General features: G+C 37.4%; 1 protein-coding gene across 1 annotated transcript in view; it reads right to left on the reverse strand.

The window, feature by feature from the left end:
• Window positions 1–411: 411 nt before the first annotated feature.
• The window catches only part of G3BP1 (G3BP stress granule assembly factor 1), a 36,686-nt gene continuing 11,650 nt past the window's right edge, over window positions 412–25,447 (reverse strand). The window contains exons 2-12 of the mRNA XM_025867190.2: window positions 24,514–24,626; window positions 19,370–19,451; window positions 18,760–18,933; window positions 16,446–16,536; window positions 14,743–14,836; window positions 13,333–13,534; window positions 11,998–12,099; window positions 11,459–11,570; window positions 11,126–11,254; window positions 10,385–10,494; window positions 412–7,532 (exon numbers count right to left, since the gene is read on the reverse strand). Of these exons, the coding sequence (XP_025722975.1) occupies window positions 7,326–7,532; window positions 10,385–10,494; window positions 11,126–11,254; window positions 11,459–11,570; window positions 11,998–12,099; window positions 13,333–13,534; window positions 14,743–14,836; window positions 16,446–16,536; window positions 18,760–18,933; window positions 19,370–19,451; window positions 24,514–24,608 (1,398 nt within the window). The 5' untranslated portion in view covers window positions 24,609–24,626 and the 3' untranslated portion in view covers window positions 412–7,325. The remainder of the gene's footprint in view (window positions 7,533–10,384; window positions 10,495–11,125; window positions 11,255–11,458; window positions 11,571–11,997; window positions 12,100–13,332; window positions 13,535–14,742; window positions 14,837–16,445; window positions 16,537–18,759; window positions 18,934–19,369; window positions 19,452–24,513; window positions 24,627–25,447) is intronic.

The raw sequence follows: 25,447 nt of genomic DNA on the forward strand, positions 1-25,447 counted from the left end.
AGCGTGTTAAGCAATCGCTTCCTTAATGTAACATTTTTACTTCTTACTGGACTCTTAACCTGGAACATCCAATTCCCTTTTACCCCTCACTCTTCCCCCTTTTTTGCATGAAGTCATAAAAGTTATGGCAGTTATTTTTTGGCTTATAAAAAAATCTATTTCTGCAGTTTGAAGATGTAAAATTTCTGTGATACATGTATATAAAAATATATTTATTGAACCATCCATATACACATCCATGCTGATTCCAATGGAAAAAAATTAAAGTTTTCTGAAATTTTCTCTGTGGTTAACTCATAGTTGTTACTGTTTAACCAACTTTGTATGTGAAAAAACTTCTGCAGTACCGTGATTACCTCAGAGAGGAACCTACAATGAATCTGGAAAACATCATTTCACTTAAGACAAGGCTTTATGTTGGTTCATTCAAGAAATATTTATTGATAGGTACTATGGGAGGTACAAAGATGACTCCGACACAGATCCTGCCCATAAGGAGCTTACAGTCTAGTAGGGAAGATAGAACACATACATGGGATACATGGTCAGAGCTAGGTTTCAGTAAGATGAATCTAATATTGTGTATAAGGTAGCCTGGGAGTCAGAACAGGTAAAGGAAGTTCAGAGGCCATTGAGATTATCTGAGTGAGGAGAAAAGAGATGTGAAAGACTTGAGGTAGCACTGACAGGACTTTGCTGGAGTAAGAAAAAAAGCAGCAGAGGACGTAGACTTGTGGTTTGGGTGATGACATGAACTCAGAGAACAATGGACTCGGTTTGTGTAAAGAAATGAAAGTTGGCACATAAAATCCTTCTGCATAGAACAAAGTGTCTGGGATATACTGGGCACAGAAAAAAATGGCCTATCACCCAGACTAAGGATGGAAGTACCTCTGAATGACCAGTGACTTCCTCCTCTGCCTACCCCTCAAAATTCCCCAACAAATCCCTCCACTATGAATTGTCATAGTGCCTACAATTTATTATCTCCAGGCGTGCCTCACTTGTGAGAATGAAAACAAATACATTAATTTATTCAACCCAATGAGTCATCTTTTAAGGACTCTCTTCATGGAAGTCACTGTACCTTCTGGGGAAATGCAGGGATAATCCCCCAGTCCTTTGCCTCTTGGAGCTTATGGTCTAATAAGGTAGTAAAACAGATACAGGTCATTCTAATTGTAAGTTGAAGGGGTAAATTATGAGCTAGGAGAAATGTATAAAGTGCTCTATGAACACGTATTTTAAAAAATGAAGGTTGGGACAGAATCTCAAACAGGAAGGACAATGTAGAAGGGAACTAGACAAGAAAGAATTTGCTCCCCACTTCAAATTCTGGCCAAATCAACTGAGAAAAGGGAGCTCCCCACTCCTGTTGCAAATCTTTTCTCTTAGGGAAAAGAAAAATGCTCTTGAACTGGGTCTTGAAAAAAGTAATTCTGATGGCAAGAGATTTGGGGAAGGGGGTATAAATGCAAGTCTATCTTCAGGGAAGAAAGAAGGCACTTGAAGCCACAAAATCAGCAATGCCAGGCTTATTAGAAAAATCCTAAGCAGTTTAGCATGGCTGGAGCATCATCTCCATGAAGAATGGGAGAAATCACTGGACAGGAAGATTAGGACCCTGATATGAACATGGCGCTGCCAGGCACTGAACAGGGTACATGCCTAAGACCAAATTGCTGCCCCTTAGGAGCTTACAGTTATAACAATACAAGGTGGGAAAAGCACCACAATGTACAGAATGCAAAATGCTGAAGGATTTAGGAGAAAATTACAGCTGAGTTTCAGCTATTAACACACTAGGATACCCAATAGCTTTCTGACAGCTAGTAGTAAACCCATCCCTGAGGGGAGCACAAGGTAATGTCCTTAGACAACAGGCCCTGGTAGAACTGGGCATTAAGACAGAGAAAAACTGGGTATGAAAACTGAGCTACAGAAGCAACTGAATAAGCATATAAAATGTGGCTCCATCCCTTTTCTCCCCACATCCTGACCTTTAACAGTTCTGGCTTCCTACAGTGAACCTAGGGCAGAGTGGTGACCCTAACAGTGCTCCATGTTACTTCTACAAGCCAATATGAGACTCTGTGCTAATATCCATTCCCTGAGCTATCTCTCTTTTGAAAGATGAAGGGGACGTACAAACTCTTTAGTCCTTTCCAGCACTAGTATTCTATGATTCAAAGAATTCTAGGACTCTCTCCTGCCTCTTATGGTTAATAATCAGAATGGGAAGAAAAACTTTCAATATTCTGATATTTCTCACTTAGAATTATGATTTTTTTTCATATACATCACAAATGATTGCTATCCCATCAGCTAAGTTCCACCTCCATCCTTTCTTCAAAATCTAACATCTACCTGTATAAACTTATTTGTAACATGATATGTTCTACATAATCTACTTAAGCATACACTGAATCTTTAAAGAAAGGAAGACCTGTTCTTCTCCCCTAACTTCTTTATGCCAATTTTTTGGTATAGAGTCTTCATTTAAAAGGGCCAAATCAGTGTATATACACTTCATAAAAACATTTAAGAATTTAAATCAAATCCAAAGTCCAACAGGTGACATCAAAGCTTGGGGAAAAATCAGTAACTAAGGTGGTTAATTACAGCAATAGTTAAAACTTGTTTACATCCAGAATAAGATATAATCATCTAATTACTACCAAAAATACAGGCAAACTTCCCATAAGCAGGGTTCTGGAAAATAAATATTTGTTAAATTCAATAGTGAATTTTTGGTAAAAATCCCTTAATTTGCTTTCTTAAAAGATGAAGACACACTGGATGGCTGTAAGTCCCTTAGGGATCTGTGACACTGGCCATATTCCAAAGTACTCAATGTGTACAGATTTCTGTAATTGGCCAGGTCACATGGTCTATGGAAGTAACTGTGGAACTGATTTCCAATACTATTTTAGTTCCCTACAAGAGGTTCTCTTGTAGGGAACTAAAAACAAAACAAAAAAAAAAAAAACTACCAGGTTCAAGGGGAAACTAGAGAAGCAGAGACTGTCCAAGGTTTTCAAAGCAAGTCACAGAATCAGAAAGTGAACAAGCTTAATTCTAAGCCAATATATAATCAAAACCAAAACCATGGGTTTTTCAGACCACTGCTAATCAACTTTTTACTCATTCGGGCCATAATGAGACTGTTTTATGAAAGCATGAGCAAAGCAGACTAATTTCAGCATTATCCTGAGCTAGCTACATATCCCCTAAGAAGTTTTATATCACATGTGCTACCATTTCTCCTTTAATATAGTCTCCCTAAGAGTTCACAAGCCTACCTATGGTCCCCAGAACCTCAATATCACAGTAAACAAATACAAATTCCAAAAGGTATTACTACCTTAAAACCAGAAATCTTTACTGATCTAGTGCCACATGGCGATTACTTGATCAGCAACTTCCCACACAAAATGTTGCTAAGTTTCTAACACAGTCTTTAAGATTTCTAAAACATCTGTGGAAGACTATGTCTAACTGTCCACTGCCCATCTGTGGTATGTTAGGCGGTTATCTAAAATCCCATATTCAAATAAATGAAGTTATTTTTTTTTACAAGGTTTAAAACTGAACAAAAGGGTCAATCATCTTATTTGTATGCAGTTCCTGCAGAGATTCTTCTAAGTAGCATGAAAATAAAACTTCAGTAAGTTACCTTTAGATCAGTAGATTTTACAAATGCAACCATTTACTTAAAAGGAATAAGCCACTCAGCATAAACAATGGTCTATAAATTTAAACCTCATAAAGATTTCCATATAGATTCTAACAAACTGTTTTCTATAAAGTGCCACGTTTCCAACTAAATTATTAAACTCTACAAGGGTTTTCAAAATAAAGGGATGAAGAAAAGTATCAAAGGATGGTAGTTATAAGCAGAAAACACAACTGCTATAAACCCACCTGCGTTAAGTATTATAAAAATATTGTTACCTTCTACCTCCAGATTTCAAGGTTGTACTACATGTATTAAAAAACCAGATGAGAAAATAACCTAAGAACAAGCCATTGTTACTGTGTTACCACAGTCTCAAATCAAAAGGAGCCCTGCAAAATCAGTGTTTCCTTGTTTACCTTAAAGGAAATGGAGAAGAGTAATGTTAACCTTTCTCTGAATGTTCTACAGACTCTGGTCTCTGTACTGTAGTAACTTACTATGGTCATGTCCTATTTTTCAGTGTATCACTCAAATGTAAATACGTAGGCATCAGAGCTCTAGAGAAAAAGCATCAATTTTGGAAGTCAATCTGCTCTTATTACATGGATAACTTAGAGGCCTAAAATTTAACTGCTCTGATGCAATTTCTTCTTCATCTATTACTTTGGGAAAAATAGCACCTAATCCACAGGGTAATTGTGAAAATTAGTTTTCTAACCTAAAACCAAAGTGCAGTTCAACCAATACTGTGGTAGTAACCTACCCACCACCCAAAAGCCAATTAATGATTTTTGGATTACCCATTTCAGTACTCCCAGCAACAGCTCAAAAAGTTGAGAGCATAGGAATACACACAAGCCCAGCCTCACCACAAAAGAACACAATGTATTTTTGTAAGGCCCAAGATCTTAAAAGAGGAAGACCCATTGAACCAAACTAACCTTACTTAGCTAAAATACTCATGGGTGAAGGGTTTAAAGCTCAGGAGAAAAGAACTGTATATCGGCCATTCTTACAGTTGAAAAGTTGCATTTTAAAACCCGAAAAGGTTGAATGTGATGACCTTATGCTGCCTAGAAAATCTTGCCCTAACCTATTTTCACTTTCTACCTGTGTGAATATATACTATCTAGGGTGTCATGTTTATTCTATCAGCAGTAATGTAAACAATGATACTGGGATTCTTCATAGTGTTAACCATGATGCCAAATCTGACATATAAAGTCCAACGCTATTTAAAACTCCACAATCATCCCATTCTGATGACCTGAAATTACTGAGGCAACCCTTTTGTTTTCTAAGCTTATGCAACAAGTTACAAGAAGCATCTAGCATTATTGTTACTACCTCTCCAAATAGTTCTTTAAAAATCACACATGGGTACAAATAAAGGAAAGTCTCTGCAGTAGATGTTACTATTAATTCCTGAAAGAGATTTCTAGTTGCTAATTCATTTATCTGAGGCTATTTTTCAAAGGAATGAGTCTTTACTCCAGTTGTCCTCACCAACCCCTCCCTTCCATCCTCCATGTATTATAGGGAATGAGGAATATCCATGATCTCAAAGGCGTTTGCTTTATTTTTATAGACCATTTGACATTGTTGGCCCCACCCACTAAATGCCAGATGTGGTGTCTCCTCTTCCCTCCTCCCCAAGTCTCACCCATTTCCAAATGTCCTCTAGAATGCATTAACAGCCTGGGTTGAGAATCACTGTATCCAGTTGGTGCCCTTAAACTACTGAGTAGGAAAAATGCCTAGTGAAATGTATGGATTAACATTTACCTGTGAAAAATGATTTCTAGGTTATCCATAATTTATGATCTTACAGTTACTACAACTTAGTATTTTTTTTTTTTTTCAAAAACAACTCCAGCTAAGTTTTTTTATTTCCACCACAGGCTTAATATAAGCTACAAAAGTACAAGCTGAATGTCTTCCAATTATCACTGGCCTGGGCCAAATGAAGTGGTTACCAAATAGTTATTTAAGCTGACCCAAAAAAGCCATGTGACTCAGTTACATTTCTTTATGAAGGAGATGTTGCCAATTTTCAAATATTTCAGGTACTGAGGACCGATAATATAGAACTTCATTTTAAGACTACACCCTTCAGCAAACCTAGAGTTTCCCAGTAACAGCAAAACAAACATTCCTATCCCTACTCATATACTATCCTCAAACAGTCCTAATGATGAACACTGTTAAGAAAATAAATAAGTTAAATTTGACAACCTCGTTGCCCAATTAGTATGACAAGTTATCACACAAAGGCTTGCTTCACAAATGTGTAAACAAAACCTTCACCCATCTCACACACGGCACTCAAAAAATTAACATACTATGTAAAACGAATATTAGTCTATACTGCCAGATTAAATTTTCTTCCAGAAATATTTTAATAAAAATTGGCCATTTCCAAGAAACACCCACTGCATGCCCATGAATAAAAGAGAACCATAACAAAATAGAAAATTTACCATATGGCTATGATTTAAAGAAAAAAAAAACGGGCAGACACTCAAGCACAAAGTCCAATATTAAAGTCATATTCCTTTTTATGGGCTATGATTAAGATTCTGAATATTTACCGAAATAAAACTTAATACAAATGCTGGACTATTTAGGTCGAAAAGGACCTCTCATAGAAGCATATCTGTCCTTAAAGGAATTCCAGTTTGAGACTCAATTTTAAGAATAAGGCATAACAAATGAACAGAAGACATACCAGGTCAAAAGAGGGATTCTTCAATTCCCAACATACTCTACACCTGATAAAACAAATCTAGACTTTTTTTTTTTTCTTTAAACAACTGCCAAGGCTGGAATCAAAGATAAATAGAAGGCACAACAGTTTTGCTCTGGTTTTGTGTTATTTGGATTTTGGGGTTTCTTTGTTTTTGGGTTTTTTTTGTTTTGTTTTTTTACAAATACAAATTAAACATGAAAAAAACTACTTCAAAAGAAATCTAGATCAGTTGCATTCTAGACATTTAAAACCTTTCTCACAATTTAAATGGTAAAAACAGGTTTATATTTGTTTTGTGATCACATACCAAAAGGAAAAAAAAAAAAACTCTACTAACACCTTTTATTTTTTTAACCATACCAGCAAGAATTAAAACTGTCAATTTTTCCAATGGCAATTTCTACACACCAGAAGGTAGTCATGACTCTCAAAGAAGAAACAATTTGGATTTTTCCTGCCTTCAAAATGTTTATCAAATCCTGTGTTTCTCACAGGCTTTTGAAACACATAGAAAATAATATTCCAATGAATGAAACATACCAAATGTCAGTAATAAGCAAGACACATTCCTTTGGGGAAACGGCTGTTAAAAAAAAATCCAGTCTGTATATGCAAAAGTAAAGCAAGGAAATTCAGTCTTTTTCTCTTCTTTAAAAATCTGTTTTTCCTAAAATATCATTCCACAAAATTGGAAGTGAAGGACTAAAAGGTGAGGAGAGGGAAGGGCGGGAAAGGGAGCACACATAATTAACACAAAAAGTAAAATTGTACAAACTTAAGCAGTTTATAATAGACTAGGGTCAAACTCCAGGATACCAAACGCTGGTGTAAGAAATTCACCATTCTGCAGGAGCTAGAAGATTTGTACTGCTGCGTGAAGATCAACTGAAGAGCAATTCACTGCCTTGGAGCAATTCCCCTTCCCACTCCAAATCCTGGTTTCTGCACCATGCCTCCACGGGGAGGGCCTCTCATTCCACCACCCAGCCCACCTCGAGGGCCTCCAGGTCCCCGCAGGCGGTTATCTCGACGGTCCCCTTCCCGGGCAGCTCGAGTCTTCTTCTCTTCCACATTCAGACGGACCTCACCTCTGAACATGATGGGCTGCAGGAATCAAGGTAAGCAGACTTACACAGTGCTTATGTGCTTATGGGCTTCCAACTACCAAATATAAAAGAAATAAAGCTATTACGAAGAAGTAGCAGCTTACAAATCAGCTATGTTCTCAGTTCAGTTTTTATTTCCAACTCAGAACACGTAATTCTCCCAATTAACAAATACCTGCAAAGGTGGGAGGAGTTGGGTATGCAACCTAGTTCAAAAAAAGACAATTTACAACACAGCAGCACAAGTAACTCTCGTACTTCTTAGAGCAAATCTTAACTTTCCCATAGAATTACATAAATAGAATATAAATAAGAATTGCCACGTTCCCCATGGATTTGAAGGCTTAGAATAATCTTCCATCATCACCTAATGTGGAAAGACTGTGCTGCACATTTATGCAAAGTACATACCCATCTCAAAAACATCATTAATTCCATCTAAACAGAACTGTAACAAAATGCTATTTGCCTTAACAAAATTTTGGAAAATACTGAAGATAAAAGATAATAAGATAACAGAGCTCAGCGAAGGAAAAAAAAATATATCCTATGTCTTGGGCCTTCCTTTTAGCCCAACAGATCTAAAGTAGAAAATAAAGGATTACTCGAGATTACAATGAATTCAATTTATGCTCCTCACTGGCACGCACTGGTTTTTTGACATATTTTTTAAAAGTAAGTATCTAACAGTGCTTACTATGCAGAGAAGCGTTCTGTATACTTCACACCTATTATCTCATTTAACATTCACAACCGTCTGAGGGCTGTCATTACACCTACTTAAGAGACCAGCAAACTAAGGGCCAGGAAGGTTAAGGAACTAACCCACAGGTCACAACCTAATGAACAATGGAAGCAGAATGTAAATGAAGGCATCCTGACAGGGAAGTATACACTTTAAAGCACAGGCACCCCAGAAAGGCCTCTTCAGAACTCTAACTGTAACATATTTAAAATTTTGATCAGGGGTGCCTGGGTGGCTCAGTTAAGCATCTGCTTTCCGCGCAGGTCATGATCCTGGTGTCCTGGGATTGAGCCCCGCATTGGGCTCCCTACTCAATGGGGAGCCTGCTTCTCCCTCTCCCGCTCTCTCTCTCAAATAAATAAAATCTTTAAAAAAACAAAAATAAAAAATAAAATTCTGATTAAATGCCTATTTGTATTTGTACATTCATAAATACATTTAACACTAAAATATTAAAAATATTTAACATTTTAATATTCACACTATATAAACCTCTTCACACACATTAATCTGAAGCCCTGTTCCAGGCAATATTCTACATACAATGAGAAAAACGAGACCATATTAAAGTCTGAAAGATAAGGGAGAGAGACTGAGGCTGGGTATGTTTTAAAAGGTAGTAACTGAAGACATCTCTGAGGAGTTATCACAAGGGTAGAAGTAATTTGAATGAGAAAAATGTACCAAACATATAGGTCCTTTCTGAGGAAATTTTATTTCAAAATATTCTTAAGCATAAAGATGCCATGGCTTATCCAGGTGCATTAAATGAAACAAACTCCTTACCTTGGACAATTAAGAAGCCAGTTATAAGGTCTGACCTCTTTTGGCCCACTGGGAGTATCAGACCCTCTAAGGATGAATTCAAGCCTGCACCAAAAAGGCTGGCCACTGGATCTTTTTTGCATGCTGAATAATGGATTTATGCACAAAGCCTATGCGACATTTCTAGGTTTGGTATTCTGTGGCTATGCTAAGATAAGCCACTGTTCTCTCCTCATTTCTAAGTGTTTTGCAGGAGATGCTTCATAAAAACAGTGGTCAAATAGTTTGAAAAATTAAATACACATTTGCAGATTAAGGCTCATATAATGTTAAAAACCACAACATTAAATTTTACAGTATAGCCATCAACACTGTGAAGAATATCAGAGATTCTATAGAACCTCTGGGAAATAATGATCTACAACATTTCTATTTCATGGTTAATAAAATGTGTAGTTTTAATCTGCAGAGACTGAAAGATTAGTTGTTGCCAAGGGCTGGGGAGAGAAGATATGGGAAAGGACTGCTTAATGGATAAATGGTTTACTTTTGATAAAAATGTTTTGTAGCAAGACAGGTGATGGTTGCACAACAACATGTATTAAAAGCCACTAAATTTTACACCTTAAAATGCTTAATTTTGTTATGTGAATTTCACAAATTTTTTTAAAAGTGGGATTTTTAAACTCCCACACCCATCTCAGTAAATAAATATTTACACTTTTGTTCTTCTCTACTATTACTACTAAAAAGTGATTTTTTTGCTAATGAAAGATGTGGGGGAAGGGAAGGGTTCTTTAAGAACTGATTCCAATTCTACAAAATCCCTCTTATGCTTAGAAAGTACTGTTAAGAAGCGATCTGTTAATAAAAGTGGTTCCAGGCAGGGTGACTCCAAACCTAGACAATTTATAGAATAAAAGGAGAAGCTCCTCATAGTTAGACCCATAACAGCCATATATCAAAACTGCCCAGGGAAAATTGACTTCTAAGTTATCTCAGCTAAAAGTTAACATGGTATTTCATCTCTTAAACCAGAACCTGCCCCCCCTCCCCCACAAGGAAAGAAATCTGCATAAATTTCAGTGCATTGGTAACTATTAGTTACTTCATCTCTTCACATTCAATGGCTCCAAAATTAAGATATTTAGACAGAAGTTTTGTTAAACACCCAGGCAAGTCTTTCAACAGTAATGGCCAATCACCATGGAATATATTACCCAAACATGTTGGAATCAATTGTACTTTACTCAGAAGACATAGTTTTAAGGATGAATACATTCAAAGATCCAAGATATTCTTGTTAAAAAAAAAAAAAATCAAGATGAAAAACTGCTTACCCGGTTGCTAAGGACCTTCTGAACAGGCTCAGAATCATCAAACACAACAAAACCAAAATTGGGTAATTTCCCACCGCTGTTAATGCGCAGCTCCACCACATTCCCATAACCTGCAAGTGAAACACAGACTCTCAAATAACTGATTAGAACATCTCCTTTAAATATTACACACACACTATCCACTGATAGCCACTAGTCACATGTGGATACAGACCACTTGAAGTGTGGCAATTCCAAAACAAGTGCCATTAAGCGTAATACACACTGGACTTAAAAAATTTTTAGTACAGGAAAACATAAAATATCTCTCATTTTTACATGTTGAAATGATGTTTTAGATACACTGGGTTAAATAAAATATTAAAATTAAATTTAGATTTTTTAACTTTTTAAAATGTGACCACTAAAAAAATAAAATAAAATGTGGCCACTAGAAACTTAAAATTACATATGTGGCTCATCTATTTCTATTGGACAACACTGCATTAGATGAATCTAGTGTTTAAAACTCAACCTACTTGGGTACCTGGGTGGCTCAGTCGGTTAAGCATCTGCCTTCAGCTCCAGTCATGATCCCAGGGTTCTGGGATCAAGTCCCACATTGCTCCCTCCTCTGCAGGGAATCTGCTTCTCCCTCTGCCCGCCCCCTCTTGTTCTCACAATCCCCCCCTCTCATTCTCTTAAATCTTTAAAAAAAAAAAAAAGTGTAAATTAAAAATATATAAAACAAACTCAACCTACTTTGAAAAAAATCTTTAAGCTCCGATTTGTCCACTTCGTGTGGCAGATTGCCAATGAAAAGTTGGTGACTATCAGGGTGTCTCACAATTCTTCGGGGTTCAACATCACCTTGCTCACCAGCCTCACGGACTTAAACAAAAACAGCAATGAAAGACAGAGAAAGACATTTTTCAGTGACTATTTCATTCAATAATTTTTTTCTCCACCCCTAAATCCAGGTAATTCCACCAGCTCCAGAATTTTTTAAAGTAGAAAATGTCAACCACCCCCTAAGATACAAGCTCTCACCTCAAATTCCCCCAAACTAGAGAAGTCACCCTTCTGAGCTCTTACTTGGTCTAGGTCCCCTCTGGGGAGGAATATTTATTCGTTGTTCTCGCACTCTTTGATCCCTCTGAGGCCTCTGCGGTGGAATCTGAGACTCAGGCTTAGACTCCGGACGAGGCTGAAAAATTTATAAGTCAACTTCTGTGTAAAAACAAAGCAAACTGACCTTTTTTCTTGTAAAGTTTCTTAGCTAACAATAAGGTTTAAAAGAGAAAATGACAGGGGTGCCTGGGTGGCTGTCAGCTGAGCATCTGACTCTTGGTTTCAGTTCAGGTCATGATCTTAGGGTCCCGGGATTGAGCCCAAAGTGGGGCTCTGCACTCAGTGCAGAGTGGGCTTGTCCCTGTTCCTCCCCTCGCACATAAGTGCACACTCATGCTCTCTCTCAAATAAAAGAGAAAATGACAATTCTCTCACAAAAGAAATTATTAAAAACCACCTCTTCTCTACTCTATGTACCAGCTCCCACATTCTCTAAACCTATGTGAAACCAAATTACATGAAATACAAGCAAATGGGCCTAATATACAAGCTTAGAAACTCACCTGTGAAGCTGGTACTTTAACAACATGAGGTGGTATCCCAGTAACTGGAACAGCTCCACTGGGTGGAAGGTTCTTACTGGTCACAGATGCCCAAGAAAATGTCTAAGGGAACAACAACAATAATTGATTACCCATATCAAAACAATACAAAAGCTATTAGTTCTTTATTTCTTGTACATATGAATCACATTTTCACAAGTAGAATGGAGTTACTTTGTAAGTATCTCGAGATTCCTTTTCTCCCCCTACTTACAAAATTTAGTACTAAAATTCCCTAGAACTAGTCATCAAGTACAGCAAAATATGAAAAGCTTAGTCTTAAGAAGCTCCTTTCACTCAATTTCAAGTTTGTGAATCAAAGAAAATTCCTCCAAAACCAGCTCTTCCTCCTATGATTCCAACTGATGGCACAAACATCAATTCAATGACAAAACTTTAGAATCACCTTGAACACCTTTTCAATCCGTATCAAACTTACCAAATCTTGCTATTTACCTCGTTATCTTCACTGCCACAACCTTCATCCCAGGTTATCAGTATTTCTCTCCAGAACTACTACAATAGCCACCTAATTAGTCATTCCTTCCCAATCCAGCCAACCTACTTTTCTACCGGCAAGCTGAAGTCATTTCACATTTCTCTTTCCTATTCACCTAATCACTGCCAGAGAGAGACCAAGAACACTATCGGTTTAACCAACAGTTCCCATACCTAGAACAATGCCTAGCACAGAAGCACTTGAATTAACTATTAGATAAATGACATAAGAACCCTGACCCCATAAATAAAGCATTAAAACATATGCCTTCACAAATGTAAAGGTTCTGTGATTTCAGTTAACATCACCCTGATGAGACGCAGGACTAACTGAAAAGCTTCAAACTTTTGAAATCAAGTATTCTAAATAAAAAAGTAGCTATATTTCATAGTTTGTTTCTACTTCTACTGTAAAGTTATCCTCAATTAGATTTCAGAAAAAAAGCAGGAGTGTCTATTGTGCCATATTTTTCAAAAAAGATACATTATCTCTTATTGGTTATAACAAGCATGTCATAATTTAAAACATTTAAAAAATGAGGGGTTATTAATATGGTGATAAAGTAACACCTGAAATTTCTGGTCTAATAAAAAGTATTCAAGTTTCCTTGGGAGGGGAGGAGAGTTACTTTTATAAAACAATATGCATCTTACTTACCTGAGGAATGGCTCAATATGTAAGAAATTTCCCTGAACCAAAAAATGTACCTACAAAAGTCAATGTAACAATAATAAAGGAGAAGAGAGATTTTTAAAAATCAACCAGAAATAGAGTAAGAATAAAGACATATTGCATACCCTCAAGTCTTCCTGTACTGTCTGAGCTATGTCCGTAGGTGCTGGGGAAGAACTCTTCTGAGCATCCTCAGGGGCAGTTTCTTCCAATACTGGCTCAGACTTTTCCTCTTGGATTTCAGATACAGGTTCTTGCTCTGGTTCTGGTTCAGGATCTGGCTCTGGTTCAGCAACAGGTTCCTCTAAATGTTCTTCTAAGTCATTGCTTTCACAGGAAAATTAGAGAAATATCATTCTGACTCTACTGATTCAGCAAGAAATTACCAAGTATTTATTAACTATAGAAACCTGAACCAAAAAATAGCTCTCCAAAAAAATAATCTAGGAATTCCCTATCTGAATATTAAAACAAGACAACTTTTTAGAAGAGCACTCAATGAGCAAATCTTAACTGCAATGATTTGCTAAATTCTGATAAGCAAATACATCAAAATAGATCAAAATGAACCAAATCATGGTTTCTGTTATAATCCCAAAACTCTCACAATTTACCTACCACACATAACAAAACACTAATAGGCTGTGGGTAAGGGGAAAAAAAGAGTTTAATGGGTATAGTTTTAGTTTTGAGATGAAAAGTTCTAGAGATCCGATTGCATAACTATGTGCATATAGTTAAACATTACGACACAATGCACTTAAAAATAGTTAAGAAGGTAAATTTTAAATTATGCAATTTTTACCATCAAAAAAGCCTCTCATAATAAATCACAAACAATTTTAGGGAAAAAAAAGACATTAGTTATGATTCAGAATACTAGCTCTTAAAACTTCCACATAAATCACAAGGAGTGTTTGTTAATGTTGCAGTTTTCCCCCCTGAAATTCTAATTTGGCATGTTTGTGATGGACAATAGATTTTCAACCAGCAACCCAGATGAGTAAATGTGGTTATTAGTCCATCACCACACCTTGAGAAATAAATGAAAATATCCTTTAAGCACTAAATACTAACACCAACGGTTTCATATCACATGGCAACAAGTAAATATTCATTTCTATTCCTATCAAATATTTTTGTTCTGGATGCAGAGGAAAAAACACAGCTTAAGACAGTCACACATTTGGTGTCTGAGTCAATTAATGAAATTAACTGCTATTTAATTCATGTCTGAATTTCTATCAATTTATGCCTGATCTTTAAAATAAGCCCTTGAACATATTTATTTCCCCCCAAAGTACTTAATGCAATGCCTTGATATATTAAATACTTGTTAAGAAATCCCAAAATTTACCGCCAAGCAAGTTATTTTTTTTAGCTCAGTGATATCAAAAGCAAAACCTTTCTTCTAGGAAATTACTGTTATATTCTGAAATAATTCTGAGAGAATATGACTACCGTCCAACAAAGGGAAAGACAAGACAACCCAAATTCTCATGCAGCTCTGGACAGATGAACAAAGCTTTTCTTACCTGACAGTCTGATCATAGAAAGTTCCAGAATCATCAGGTACCACCTCAGGTGTCTGCTGTCTTTCTTCAGGTTCCTCTACCTCTTCCTCAGATTCTATATAAGAAAACAAATTTCAAATAATTAGTGCTTATTTAATTCTCAAATACACATGACCCTTGAACAAGAGGGTTTGAACTGTGTAGGTCCACTTATACGCAGATTTTTCCTGATACAGTACAGTACTGTAAATGTATTTTCTTTTCCTTAGAGTCTTAATAGTATTTCCTTTTCTCTAGCTTACCTTAAGAATATATAATACATACAACATACAAAATATGTGTTAATTGACCATTTATGTTATCAGTAAAGTTTCCAGTCAACAGTAGACTATTAAGTTTTTGTAGGTTACACAGGGATTTTGGGGGGGGGTATGGTGGGGGCAGTGCCTCTAACCCCCATGTTGTTCAAAGGTCAGCTTTATATTCACTTCCACAATGCTCATCATGATCAACAAAGTAATGAGGTGGGTGGAGGAACGGGTTAAATACGTGTTGGGGATTAAAAGGTGTGCTTGTGATGAGCACTAGGTGTTGTATGGAAGTGTGCAATCACTGTATCTTACACACGAAACTAAAAAAAAAAAGTAATGAAATAAGCACACACACACATATATATAAATAAAGCACAGCAATTTGGTAATATCATGGGAAAGGCTTTAAGGACAGAATTAAGGCTATTATAGTGTTTGGGTTGAGAACATAGGAGTCTGATGTCATACTGTCCATAATCCAATGCAGGTTCTACCACCTAACTAGATACACAGTATCAGGCGAATTATTTCTCTGCATCTCAGGGCCCTAATCCATTAAATAAGAGTAGTACTTAAAGTACTTATCTATAAACCTGTTGTCTTACACAATAAATATAAAGCACTTAGAATCATTTCAGCTTAACAGAAAGCACTAATAAACTGATTATTATTAGTGTTTAGAGGCAATTCGTCATGGGTTTCTCACATATCTGCACATCTTACAACTAAGGCAATGGCTACCCTTTGTTTCAAACTATCTTTTAAGAACATTTATACAGCAAACAGCCTCAGAAAAACAGTGTCTCCCTCTAGAGCAAAGGGCAGGTATGTTCACCGCCCATTGTATGTTCACTGCCCATTATAAAAGATTTTGATTCCTTAAACTTAGGGTTCCACTCCTATAATGCACCCTACTCCAATGCAGGTACCATCTGGACTTCATGGTGTCCTGTGGAAAATGTGGCAAAAATGCTTAACACTGTTGCAGTGAATAACTACCTACTACTGACTTAGGAGTTTTAGGTCTTCCATGAAATAGGCTAACCTATTAGCTCCCTGTAGGTTAAAAACTCAGACCCTTCCTCTGTCTTGACAATTAGAAGTTGTTAATGAAGAATATAGAGTATAATAAAAACATTCAATGGGGCTCCTGGGTGGCTCAGTCGTTAAGCATCTGCCTTCGGCTCAGGTCATGATCCCAGAATCCTGGGATCGCGCCCCGCATCAGGCTCCCTGCTCGGCAGGAAGCCTGCTTTCTCCCTCTCCCATTCCCCCTGCTTGTGTTCCCTCTCTCGTGTGTCTCTCTCTGTCAAATAAATAAATAAAATCTTAAAAAATTTTTTTTTCAAGAAACCCATACTGTCTTCAAGTCAACCTGATGCCATCAAAAAAAAATTTAGACAAGTAACTTACCCTCCTGAGGCTCAGTGACAAAGCCACCAAAGACCTCATCTTGGTATCTGAAGATATCATTGTGAACGTAGAACTTATTTGCAACAGAGCCCTGCAATGCCAACAAAAACTTTTCATTTATTCAGCAGACTTTGAAAAAGCTATGTCACCCTACACCAGTGGTTCTCAACTAAGGAAAATACTGCACCACCAGAAGACATCTGGCAACGTCTGGAGAGATTTCAGTTTTCACATGGGGGAGTGCAACTGAAACTACTGAGAAAAGGGCAGGGATGCTGCTAAACATCCCACAATGCACAAAACAGCCAGCCACAAAAAAATTATTCAGCCCAAAACAGTAACACCAAGGATGAAAAACCCTGCCCTACATTATAGCCATTAAAAACTACACTCAAATATATTGTTTCCTTAAAACACCAGCAGACGGATATCCAAACACTGGTAAAGCTCTAAGTATGTAAGATGCCACACACCTCAAATCATTTTTTGAATAAAAACAGAATACCAACTGCAGTGGGTATTTAAAATTCCCTTATATCTGTGTCCAACAATATTGATATAAACACTCAATGGTGGTAGAGCTGAAAAAGTTTGCTCACAACACTAGGTAGAAGACACACCAGAATATAAATCCAACTATGTCATTAACTAGTTATTCAGTTACTAATACTGTCTCATCTATTAAAAAAAAAAAAAAACCACCTCACAGCTTTGAGTATTAGTATTTGCTTTGAGACAGTTCATGTAAAAATGCATCATACTAAGGTAATGTTAGATTCTTCCTCTTTAATGGGAAAAGGAACTTTAAGCAAACTGGAAATAACTGCTAATCACATCCTACATGATTCTTTGTATAGTTAGAACTCCATCAAGTTTTATACTACAGATAATAAGCCATCCTCTAAAACTCATAACTAAAATGAAACCTATAATTTTTCTAACAGTAAAAGGATAGGGGTTTTAGATTCATCATTCTGGACAGAAAATTATCTTAAGGGTAATGCTAGAGAAAACGTCTAATCACTACTGAGCCACTTCCATCCACATGCTTATGCAGATAGGCGTTCTGACTCCGTTCAGTCTGCACCAGTCAGAAAGACAGTACAAATATAATTATTCAATATAAACCTGTGGCCCTTTCATGCAGAGCATGGTAACTAAAAAGAACCAGGGATCCTGGAAGAAACAGCAGATACCAGAACAGGGGCTGGGTGGGGCTAGAGCAGGGAAAGTCCAAGATGAGCCTGAAACATCTTGTTCCACAAAAGTTATAAAGTGCTCCCTTCGCCAAAAACAAACAACAGAAGCCAGCCTGAAGGAGCTCAGACTTAACAGATCTGGGACATTTTAGACATTATTAGTGGGTTAAATCCATGAAATAAACAAACACTCCACAAATAACAGCAGACAGAAGGCAGAGTGCTTTACTGTAAAATGCCAACTAATGAATACCAAATGATAGAAATAGATAATCACCATTTATAACCATGAGTAGCAGCTGACCCCAGCAAGAACAATGCTAAAACTAGCACACAATAGTTTGATGAAGAACAAGGTATTCGCATAGTCTCAAGGACAACAACCACAATTTACTAATAAGAAAAATAAAAATGCTAACTTCACAGCAGCAAAACATGGTGACCATCACCTTAACTAAGTAATCAATTGTTAACATCACTCATAGGACTAAACAACATCTAGTGCCTTCCTAATGTAAGGCACCAAAAGACTAATGTGTGTATAACCTAAATCTGATCATAAAGAAGTATCAGACAATTCAAACTGAGGTATTCTACAAAGTACTTTGTGCTCTTCAAAAATGTCAATATCGTGAAAAACAAAAAATTAAAGAATTATTGCACGTTTAAGGAGACTGAAAAACCAGGACAGCTATATTATATTATGTGTAATCCTGCACTGAATCTTGGACCAGGTAAAGAAAAAATACCATAAAGGATATTATTGGGACAATCACCAAAACTTAAATATGGGCTACAGATTGCTAACTGTATTAACATCAATACTTCCTAAATTTGGTAACTGTACTGTGGTTATGAAAGAGTATTCCTTACACTTAGGAAAAGTATCTAAGGATGACTAGGCATGATTGTCTCCAACCTATTTTCAAATGGTTTTGAATTAAAATGACAGGTAAACAGAAAAAGAATTACAAACATATAGGCAAGTGTTGGCAGTGGTTCTAGGTAAGGAGTATGAATTACTGTACTATTATTACAACTTTTAAGTCTGAAATTTCAAAATGAAGAGTTTCTAAAAAGATATGCATAACCTTTCATTGTTTCTGTTTTCATACCTCAGGAGCAAGGACAAATGTCTGCATGAATCTCCTCAAAGCCTGGTTGTTATTAGAGAGCAACCCCATCACCTGGACCACTACACCATCATTCAGAGTGGCATGAGCATCAACATGGCGAATCTTAGTGTGGCAATTGGTAAAGTTTTGTGACATCACTTTCCTATGGATCTCCTAAGGAATCAAGGCAAGAGTTAATGACGTAAAATTTACAAAATCTCCAACAACAGAGAACTTCCTAATACAACACAAGTAGAGATAATCTCCATGTTTAAATCACAAACTACACAGCCCCTACTCTAATTTGCCTTAGAACAGTTTATTCCCAGTGACCACCCTGAACTTTTTAAAACTGTCTTGAACTGACAGACCTAAAAAATGTTTACAGTTAATGATTCCCCAAGCTAAAACAAATTACCTCCTGAAAAAACCTTAAGCTTTTCAATGGCTATCATATTTACCAAATCGTTATGAATACCGAAATTTCTAAAAAAGAAATTAAAAAATTTGATCTTTAAGTATCAGTAAATCTACCAAATATGTATCTGCCTCAATTGTATGGGTTATTTTCTAGCTGTGTAACAACCTACAGAAAACTTGAGATGCTTACTTTCTGTCCATAGACCGCATCTGCTGGCTTTCCATTTGAATCCAATCCCCCATGGACGTAAGAAGAGTTCTTTCCATAAAATCTGAAAAACAGATAATTTACTTGTCAGTTTCAAGTAGCCTAAGACTAGATACTCGCTTTTCATGTTTGGTACCCACGTGCCTCACTGACAGACTCCTGGAAGGAAGAATGGGTTTGCTTTTTCATTTCTGTATGCAATCATAGATCTACCCCTTCATGTCACTCAATATTTGCTGAATGGAAATAGATTTGGTCAATTAGGCAGAACACTTTAGTTTACAAGATATAAGTAAGCTCCAGACTTCAGAGCAGGATGACTGTGTTGGGAAAAATCTTGTAGTTCATGTGAGGAAGGCTACTTCGAATGAAACAGAAGTTCCTCTTTTCACTCTAGAAAAAACAGGCAGCTTTGATACAGATAAGGACATCTGTACCCTCCCACAGGCTTGGAGAGTTCAATCCTTTTATATATCTGAGAATGCATATGAAGGGTTTCCACTAAAAACCCAGTAACTGGGGCGCCCTCGGTGGCTCAGTCAATTAAGTCCGACTCTTGATCTCAGCTGTCTTGATCTCAGGGTCCTGAGAGTTCAAGCCCCATGGTGGGCTCCATGCTGGCCACAGAGCCTACTTAAAACTCAGTAACTCAAGCAGGTGAAGTTTAAGGGTAATTTTTAATAACTTCTGCTGATGCATTAAGAGCTTCAAATTTTAATTCCCCATAGCTTTAATTCATCTATATCCTCAATTGTTTTGTTTTCATTTTTTTATTTTTATTTTTTAAGATTGTATTCATTTATTTGAGAGAGAGAGCACGAGAGAGGGGAGATCAGAGAGAGAAGCAGACTCCCCACTGAGCGGGGAGCCGGATGTGGGACTCGATCCTGGGACTCCAGGATCATGACCTGAGTCAAAGGCAGTCGCTTAACCAACTGAGCCACCCAGGCGCCCTTTTGTTTTCATTTTAATACTGGATCAGGAAAACCTGACACAGGCACAAAGTGCCCCAATGCAGAGATAACTACTATTAGAATTTCTTGATAACTATAGTACAGTAAACAACTTTTCACAAAAGAACCCATACATGTCATTTGACATTCTGATTCTGCCTGTCCCCCCAAAATAGGACAGATTTGGGCCCACAGTTACCCCCAGTGCACCCTGCAAATTTTAAAGTTATTAAAAGGTTGCATGTCAGCCAGTGAATCAGTTCACTGCTGGCTAATCCACTTTTCATTACAGGCATACCTCAGAGACAAATTTCAAGTTCAGTACCAGACCAGCACAATAAAGAGAATATCACAATAAACAGTCAAAAAGATTTTTTGGTTTTCCAGTGCATATAAAAGTTATGTCTACACTACACTATAGCCTATTGTGTGCAATAGTACTTCTATAAAAAGTGTGCATACCTTAATTAAAAAAACACTTTATTGCTAAAAAATGCTAACCATCACCTGAGCTTTCAGTGAGTCCTAATCTTTTTGCTAGTAGAGGGTCTTACCTCAATGTGGATGGCTGCTGACTGATCAAGGTGGGGGATGCAGAAGGCTGGGGTGGCTGTGCCAATTTCTTAAAGACAACAATGACATTTTCCCCCATCAACTGACCGTCTTCTCACTAACAATTTCGCTATAGCATATGATGCTGTTTATAGCATTTTACCCAGAGAACTTCTTTCAAAACTGGGAGTTAATCCTCTCAGTTAACCCTGACACTGCTTTAACTCAGTCCATGTAATATCCTATCATGTTGTCACTTCAACAATCTTCACAGCATCTTCACCAGTAGATTCCATTTCAAGAAACCACTTTCTTTGCTCATCCATAAGCAATTCCTCATCTGTTAAAGCCTTATCATAAGATTGCAGCACTTCTCTTCTTCTAAATCTCTTGCTATTCCTACCTCATCTGCAGTTACTTCCTCCACTGAATTTTTAAACTCCTCAAAATCATCCATGAGGGCTAGAATCAACTTCTTAACTACTGTTCACCTTGACAGTTTGACATCTTCCCATGAATCGCTTCTAATAATATAAGGCAGTTTCATTTACATTGAAAACCTATTATGTAGTGTAGCCACCTTCATTAATTATCTTAGCTAATTCTTCTCAAGAACTTGCTGCAGCTTCCACATCAACACCTGCTGATTCATCTTGCACTTTTATTTTACAGAGACAGCTTCTTCCCTTAAAACCTCATGAACCAACGTCTGCTAGGTTGAAACTCTACTGCTGCAGCTGCTTCACGTCTGTCAGCCTTCAAAGAACTGAAGAGTGAGGGCCTTGCTGTGGATTAGGCTTTGGCTTAATGGAATGTTGTGGCTTGTTCAATCCTCAAACTACTCAAACTTTCTCCATATCCACAATAAAGCTGCTCTGCTTTCTTATAACTTGTGTGTTCATTCGAGTAGCACTTTTAATATCAAAAACTTTTCCTCTGTGCTCAGAACTTAGCTAACTGGCCCAAGAGGCCTAGCTTTTGGTCCATTCCAGCTTTCAACATTCCCTCCTCATTAAGCTTACTTCTAGCTTTTGAGGTGAAGAAGAGACATGGGACTCTTCCTTTCACTTAACAGTTAAAAGCCATTATAAGGTTAAATAACTGGCCTAATTTCACTACTGCTGTGTCTCAGGGAATAGGGAGATGGGGTACACTGGTGGAGGAGTCAAAAGACACAAAACGTTTACTGAACATTAAGTTCACGGTCTTACATGGATGGGCACGAGCGCCGATATAACTATAACAATAAGAAAGATCACTGACCATAGATGACCATTAACAAATACAGTAATGGGAAAGTTGGAAATATTTTGAGAATTACCAAAATGTGACAAAGAGACAAAGTGAGCAAAGCAAATACTGCTGGAAAAAATGGCACCAATAAACCTGCTCCATGTTAAGATTGCCACAAACCTATAATTTGCAAAAAAATATCTGCAAAGCATCATAAAGCAAAACAAAACGAGACATGCCTGTGTATCTAAGCTGCACTTCAGAGACAAAATGTGAAAAAATATCAATATTGACAAGAAACATTAATTTATTTAGTTATCTTTCAACTCCTGCCCCTTTTCAAATTCCAAACTATACCTCTGAGGGCACAGAATCAAATTTTGACATAAAACACAAAAAGAGTAAGAAAAAAGGAAGAGGGTTGAAAACCTGTTCGGGCACCTGAGTGACTCAGTTGGTTAAGCGACTGCCTTCGGCTCAGGTCATGATTGTGGAGTCCTGGGATCGAGTCCCACATCGGGCTCCCTGCTCAGCAGGGAGTCTGCTTCTCCCTCTGACCCTCCCCCCTTTCATGTTTCTCTCTCTCTCTCTCTCACTCTCTCCCCCTCAGATAAATAAAATCTTCAAAAAAAAAAAAGAAAACCTGTTAAATCACTTAATAGTCATGCCAACACCAACAAATTTTTAACCCCTTACCATCTTTATCTGCAAAATAAAGTTGTCCTAACAATGCCTTACTAAAAAGGTTTTTGTAAAGATCAATAGGGAACAGGTGAAACTGTTTGGAAAATTGTAAAGCCTTAAAAAAAAATATACGAGGTATTTTCCATTTTCAGAGCAAGGACTCAAAACAAATTTATAAATTTTCTTTTGCACCCAATAAGCATGTAATATCCAATATGCAAGCTGGTCAAAGTATAGAGGAAAATAGTCTCGTCCAGCAAATACACATTTTAGAATCTCTAAGAAATATTCTAGGAGCGCCTGGAGTGGCGCAGTCCGTAAACGTCCCAACTCTTGGTTTCAGCTCAGTTCGTGATGTCAGGGTCATGAAATCGAGCCCAGTTCCACACTCAGCACGGAGTCTGCTTAGGACTCTCTCCCCCTCTGCCCCTGCATGCACGCACAGGCTCTCGCTCGCTAATAAAAAAAACTTAAAAAAAAAAAAAAAGAAAAATTATTCTAACAAGTCCGCATAAATAAATTTATAGTTCTGTATAACACAGGACAGCTTGTAAGAGGAAATAATGGAAGCAACCAACAAAAATTCATCACTAGGGATTAAAGTATGCTACATCTCTAAAATAAAAACTATGTGGATACTAAAATTAATGTGATACATGTAGGACCCATAAAGAGGACCCCAGATTACCAAGTAAAAAAGCTAAAAAGACAGTAGGTAAAAAATGTTTGCACATACAGAGAATAATTGTAAACATGGTTTTTACTAAAGCTTTCCATGTTTATTTCATAAATTTAAAAGTCTATACCATTTCCACTGAAGTTTCCCCAATTTTTAAAAGCACATCAACACAAAAATATTACGGGAATAGTCTTCAACACATTTTTTTTTTAAAGATTTTGTTTATTCATTTGAGAGAGAAAGAGAGAGAGACCATAAGCAGGGGGAGAGGCAGAGGGAGAGGGAGAAGCAGGCTTCCTGCTGAGCAGGGAGCCCGATGTGGGGCTCGATCCCAGAACCCTGGGATCACAACCTGAGCCGAAGGCAGACGCTTAACAACTGAGCCACCCAGGCGCCTCCTACTTGTATATTCTATTTAAAATTATAATTTTAGGGACACCTGGGTGGCTCAATTAAGCATTTGACTTTTTTTTTTAAAGGTTCCTTCTCTTTTTTTTTAAGATTTTTATTTATTTATTTGAGAGAGAGAGAATGAGAGAGAGCACAAGAGGGAAGAGGGTCAGAGGGAGAAGCAGACTCCCCGCTGAGCAGGGAGCCTGATGCAGGACTCGATCCCAGGACTCCAGGATCATGACCTGAGCCGAAGGCAGTCGCTTAACCAACTGAGTCACCCAGGCGCCCACATTTGACTCTTGATTTCAGCTCAGGTCATGATCTCAGGGTTGTGGGATAGTCCTACCATGGGCTGGACACTCAGCAGGGAATCTGCTTGGGATTCTCTCCCTCACCCTTTGCGCCTCCCCCTGCTAGTGCATGTGCACACACATGATCTCTCAAATAAGTCTTTAAAAATCTTTAAAAAATAAAATTAAATTATAATTTTAACAGAAATCATTTACTGGTTCTCATGTACCAAGCACTATATGCAACAACCCTACAAGTTGCATGATGCATAAGAGATTCTAAAGTATTAAGTACCTACATGCTAAAAAACTTTAGATGCAGGATAAAAAACAATGTTTTACCTGTGTAGCATGTCTGGGGCCTGGTTCAGCAGCGTGTAATACTGTCTCACAAATTCCCGCCCGACCAGCAGGGGACTAGGCTTCTCCATAACCATTGCTTTGGTCAATTCAACCTGGGAAAAAAAAGTCAAATATGTTCAACCTGAAATATCAAGTACAAGGGGGAAAAGTGGCAGGGGAGAAAACTGAATCATTTAATTAAAACCAACTCAAAGTAAGACAAGGCATGTCAACAGTCCTTGGTTTTAAAAAATAAAGACCGTAAGAACAAATAAACCCCACACAGACCAGGTGAGATTTTTAGTCAAATTTACTGCAAGGAGATGAATTGGGGGGGAGGGGATTGCCGATAAAGAATTCATTATTCCCAACAGTCAATTCCTTTAAAATGAATATAAGAACGTCAAAGGTACATATATCCAGCATGCACCCTATCATAACTTCTCTGTATTTTTAAACTCAATTAGGAGTGTTCCAGTTCTAAGATTCCAAACACATTCTTATTTGTGGCAATATTAGATTCAAGAGTGATAAGCTTTGACATGATCACATTTTTAATCAAACTAAATCAGGAAAATTTTTTGTAGCTTTAATAGAGAACCACAAAATCTAAAAATTTTAAGCTTACTTCATCATAAAGTATTATGATGAAACCAAAAATAATCTGAAAATGGGTGAACTAAACAAAATGTTTTTACTCAACAAAATGATCTCAGCACCTCAAAATCATGATGATTTTTTTTTCAAGATTTTATTTATTTGACAGACAGAGACACAGCGAGAGGGAACACAAGCAAGGGGAATGGGAGAGGAAGAAGCAGGCTTCCCACCGAGCAGGGAGCCCAATGTGGGGCTTGATCCCAGGACCCCGGGATCATGACCTGAGCCGAAGGCAGATCCTTAACGACTGAGCCACCCCAGGCGCCCCAAAATC

Source organism: Callorhinus ursinus, unplaced genomic scaffold (assembly GCF_003265705.2).
Source record: "Callorhinus ursinus isolate GAN/ISIS: 27379988/994484 unplaced genomic scaffold, GSC_fseal_2.0 scaffold3, whole genome shotgun sequence".
NCBI classification, from domain to species: domain Eukaryota; kingdom Metazoa; phylum Chordata; class Mammalia; order Carnivora; family Otariidae; genus Callorhinus; species Callorhinus ursinus.